The 5,277-nt window shown below is 40.7% G+C and overlaps 1 protein-coding gene across 1 annotated transcript; it reads right to left on the bottom strand.

Annotated features, from left to right (window-relative positions):
• Positions 1 to 937: 937 nt before the first annotated feature.
• LOC115682098 (uncharacterized) lies at positions 938 to 5,277 on the bottom strand. The gene is made up of 2 exons (XM_030606236.2): positions 4,073 to 5,277; positions 938 to 1,563 (listed from the first exon to the last, which is right to left on the bottom strand). Exons 1-2 carry the CDS (start codon positions 4,723 to 4,725, stop codon positions 1,353 to 1,355), a joined length of 864 nt encoding a protein of 287 aa, XP_030462096.1. The 5' UTR covers positions 4,726 to 5,277; the 3' UTR covers positions 938 to 1,352.

Below are 5,277 nucleotides of genomic sequence, written 5' to 3'. Positions count from 1 at the left end.
ACCGGCGATAGGGCGGTGGCCACAGGTGGGACGGCTAGCTCAAACCCTCTGCCCTATATTTTCTTCTTCTTCTTTTAAATAAGCTTTTTATTTTTTAAACTAATTTAACTAAAATTTAGTTTAAAAATCGAGATTTTAATCAAAACGACGTCGTTTTAGTGCTTTAACTAACCTTAACACCTCATAAGAAAAGAGAAAATAATGAAAAATTTAGCTACGTCAACATTTTTCGTTAGTCAAATTGGACAGAGTTAACGGAAGGATTTGATTGTACCGATTTGTAAAATTTTAGGACTTGATTGCACTTACTGAAGGTTTTTGGGAATCAATTGCACTTTCATGACAAGTTTAGGGACTTCAACTGCACTTATCCCTTTTATCTTTTATGAATAACTTCTATTATGTTCTTGGTTCATTTTATTCTATCTACGTGTCCATGCACGCATATATTCGGCATAAAAGCACGAGTGATCCCTGAGCTTATGTACATTAGGTCCTTAAATCATTTTTTTGTGATTGGATCCCTAGATAATATACTTTTTAGTTCGAGTAATTTGTTCCTATAACAGAAAAAAAAACGGGAAATTGCTAAAGTTACAGTTTTTTCGCAATTAAAATTTACATGGGCGATGCGCATGCTTATAACCCACCAATTGGAGATGTGATTGGAGGGACGTTGAAAGGAAAACATAGCCGTTGCTAAAGTAATTTGTGCTGTGAATGACTGAGATCTTCGCTACAGAAAATGAACAAAAAGCTCAACCAAGATGCGAGTCCTGTACTTTGCTTTCATGTATAGGGGGCTTGTGGGTTGAAGTCCAGAGCACCACCATTGCAAGTCCAAAAAAATGCAGCAACTGCAATTGATGAAGGACTGACATTTACATATACATTCAGACAAAGCGGTTTGAGAGGGAAAAAGGGCTGCGCTCCAAAATTTGCAGTAAAATCTGTAGATGATCTTGTAAAGAACTCACAGTTATATGTACAGACGAAGTATGAAGAGACAAAAAGCACCCGACAAGGCAAATCCACGAGGAGACAGATATCAAGTTGTAAGGAACGACTTCCCCAGTTTTTTCTGCGAATCAAAGACATCGCTGTCGAGCTCCTCTTTGTAAAATGTAAGAAAATTTCGAGAGTATACTGACCCGGATCGCCGCTACCATATCGTTTCGATCGAGGGAGTCGATCCATGCATGCGGCGATTTCGATGTTCGGGAGAAATTGCCGAGACTAACAATAGCACGGTTCGTGCCAAGACCCCCCCAGAAGCAGCACCGTGCGGCGACGACGAGTATAGATATCCAAGAATTTAAAAAGAATCTCTCTACCATCACCCACACCACCTTCTAGAACATATTTACACGGAAGAACCACGGGAGTACGAAAGCTATTACCAGACACGCCATCAAGAAGTTACAAAACGGCTGTCCCCGCCAACACCCTCCTCCTTCCGGCGAGTTAATATCGGTAGATCTTCTTTCGTTCCACTCCTCCATAAACCTATCATCTCCGACTCCGGAGATATTTTGAGCAGTTTCGCCACATATTTCACAGAACCTGCAGTGAAGAAAAAGTTTTAGGAAGAACAATAAGCTTGAAAGCAACTTGCCCTTCATACGCCTCGAAGTTCCAGCAATATGTTGAGCTTCGAAGAACATTAAAGCAAAAGGACGGTTCGAGTCCATGAGATAAAATGTGTAAGCTTGATCACAAGAACACATGAATAGATGTGAACTGCACAATTAATTCATCCAGAATCTCTCGGACACATGCAACCGAACACTTCTTCTACATCTTCTTTGCATATAAGAAGCCACAAAATTGGTTAAACGAACAAAGCAACAGATCTCTAAAGCAAGTGCAGGTCTTCTAAAATTAGGAAATAAGATTATCCAAGCGCGGCTAAATTATAAATGACATAACCAACAAGCAGCAGCTACTACTATAAAAATGTACTAATCCAGAAGAAGAGCAATAAGCTGTTTCATTTCTCGGACATACAACTTTTACAGGCCACAATTTAGTACCATCTCAACAATGACTAGAAAAAAAAAAAAACTATGAACAAAATAAAAGGGCGTAAACAGCAAAGATTCGCCAATAAGTACTGGCTAGCACGTCTAAGCGCGGAGAATATCGAACATGAGAAATTGCAATGACCAAACTGCTACAATAGGAAGCCTAATTAAAAGAGTAGCCTGTAATACTAGATTCCCACATCATTTAGGGCATCTCTTTAAGATTCTCACATCCACAACTAAAATTGACAAAAATATCAGTAGCCATTGAAAGTAGCAAACAGATCATTGAAGGAAAAGGTCCCATAACCACATGATTAGCCCCATAGATTGATGAGCTGAATCGTCAAAGAAAAGTAGTTATCTGTCCTAACATGCTAAATCCATATTCCTGACAATCCTACCTACCCCTACTATTCTTCAACTAATCCCAAAGGATAAAACGATAACAAAAATAATAGGAGACAATTGACCATCCCAGTTAATAACAAAACATGCCCATATTCTTAATATCGTGGCCAAATGTATTGTTTTCTTGTTAGAAGAACCAGATCCTGGAGAGTCTTCACTGATGCCAACAAACTTGCTGCCGGGGCTTCATGAGCAGACTCTAGAAATAATTGATGGTGTAGGTTGATCTCCTGTCACCAGTATGGTCAGTAGATGTATACTATAGCTAAGGATAAGAATGCCTATGTTACTCAATTCAGTACCATGTAATCTGGGCAAATAGCCCCCCTTTAGCCTCATAGAATGTAATAACAGCTATTTCATAAGACAGTGACGCAAGAGTCAACCTAATCTAACATTACTGCAACTAAATCATCAACTTCTTACCATGATAAGCTCTTAACACAATATAGTCAGTAGATGTGCTATAGAATACCTAATAGCCAAGGATAAGAATGTCTTTGTTACTCAATTTAGACCATGTTATTTGGGCAAATACACCCTTTTAGTCTCACAAATGTAATAACATCAATCTCAAAGACGGTGACGCAAAGTCAACCTAATTGGGGCATCTCGCCTTCTATTTTTGTATAACCCTCTGCGGTGGTTTAGATTATTGTCCTTTCATTTCTGTGGGCTATTGTTTGGCCTTGTTTTGCAACGCTTGTGTCGCTGCTGTTGGCTAGTCGGTACACCCTTGCACAGTCGGGACACACTCGTGTCTCTTCATGTGCGGGGTTTTTGTGTTCGGCTACTCTTTGTAAATTGCGTTGAAAAGTTATATCAATACTTACCTTACCAAAAAAAAAAAAAGTCAACCTAATATACCTCTACTACCACCAAATCATCAACTCCTTACCACGCTAAGCTCTTATCTCCAGTATGGTCAGTAGATGTGCAATACTTATATCTAAGGATAAGAACGTTTATGTTACTCAATTGACCATGTGATTTGGGCGAATACCCCTGTAAGCCTCATAGAATGTAATAACAGCTATTTCATAAGACAGTGACGCAAAAGTCGACCTTATCTACCTTTACTGCTACCAAATCATCAACTCCTTACCATGCTAAGCTCTAATCGCCAGTATGGTCAGTAGATGTGCAATACGAATATATAAGGACAAGAATGTCTATGTTACTCAATTTAGCACCATGTAATTTGGGTAAATAACCCTTTTTAGTCTCACAGAATGTAATAACAGCTATTTCATAAGACCATGGCGCAAAAGTCGACCTAATCTACCTCAACCAATACCAAATCATCAACTACTTACCATGCTAAGCTCCTGTTTTCCAATTGTACAATGCGTGTTGCAAGATCTATCTATTTTTTATAGTGCTCTAATCGAAAAACAAACAAAAATACCATCCAATCTCGTAATGTTACCCTCAGTGATTTCAGAAACTTGTTTCTAGCACAGTAGGTCGAATTGCAAGCTGAAAAAGCCAACCAAAGAAAGATGGTTTTAGTTGACCCCAAAAGCTAAATTGAAACCTCCTTCCCTCTCAGACATAACAACACACGTATCATTTCAGAAGAAGACTCAATGAGAAATAGAAAATTTTCATACGCAGCTCGAAAATTAAACTAATACCTATTCCCTCTCAGTTTAAACCATGCCTCGGCACAGTGACCGTGCGCAATCCCGAGCTCATCTTTGCACCCACATCCTAGCTGAATCAATTCCATACTCGTTATTGCAGAAGTCATACCATCGTCCATGGTCATCCCCGGAATAGCATCCACCGATTGCTCAGAACTCAGATGACAAATCCTGCAAACTCTCTCCCCTTCACCGTTTTCGCCACAGCCACCGTGAATATCAATCAGATATGAATCATCCCCTTTTGCAGAGACATTCTTCTTTAAATCCTCCTCCAGTACCGTCTCGGACTTCGATTCTCCGGACCCCTTTGCTTCCGATTCTTGATTGACACCGTCCTCCTCAGAGCATCTACTTGTCCCTTGATCACCCACTTGCCCAAATGACCCATCACTTCTCTCTTGATGAACCCCAATAGCATTATCAGCCACTTCAACAGCAACCCCACTTGACCCCAAACCATTGCTTCGACTCTCTGATTGCCCAGCTTGTGCACTTGCCCTGGGACCATCCTCTAAATCAATCACAACATCGTAAGGCTCATCAACCGAATGCTCAGAATGCTCCCCTGTACCAGAACCAGCTTGATTCAAGCTTCCACCAGTTTCTGGATCATGTCTCATCTGATCCATCACACCACACATACCACCAAACAATGGACTCAGAAACTATGAACAGTCTTCCATCAAGAAAATAAGCATCATGGTACCGAATGAAGCCAGCAACATTTGGAATGCACTCACAGATCCATATCCATATCTACCAACAAACTCTTTCCCTATACAACAGTTTCTTGGAATGGATCGAAGAAGAAGCAATTTAACGCAGCACAGAAAGAGAGAGAGAGAGAGAGATAAAGATTGAATCTTTCTCTTGTTGAGAGAAAGTCAATGAAATCCCAAGCCGTCACTGACCTCCACCGTTTACTCCTCCCTCACGTTCGCCCGCATTGGCCCCCGTCACACAAACTGTCAAGAAACGGGTCTGTCTCCCAAGAAAACACATAAATAAACAATATTTGAAGGAAAACAAGATGTGGGTCGGGCTGCAATCCAACAGCTGCACCAAGTCCCTCCCTCTCTGCTCTCACGGGAGGAGACCCTTTTGCTCTGACCTCACGCACTCGGGAAGGAGAGGACGCACAGTGGGATTAGGTGAAGGAGAGCAGAGGAGAAAGAGCACAGAAATATAGGAAG

This window comes from Syzygium oleosum, unplaced genomic scaffold, assembly GCF_021117445.2.
Source record: "Syzygium oleosum isolate NSW1041296 unplaced genomic scaffold, Sole_v2.1 Sole_v2.18, whole genome shotgun sequence".
Taxonomy (NCBI): Eukaryota; Viridiplantae; Streptophyta; class Magnoliopsida; order Myrtales; family Myrtaceae; genus Syzygium; species Syzygium oleosum.
The sequence above is the reverse complement of the archived record's forward strand: the minus strand, read 5'-3'. Positions and strand labels throughout refer to the sequence as shown.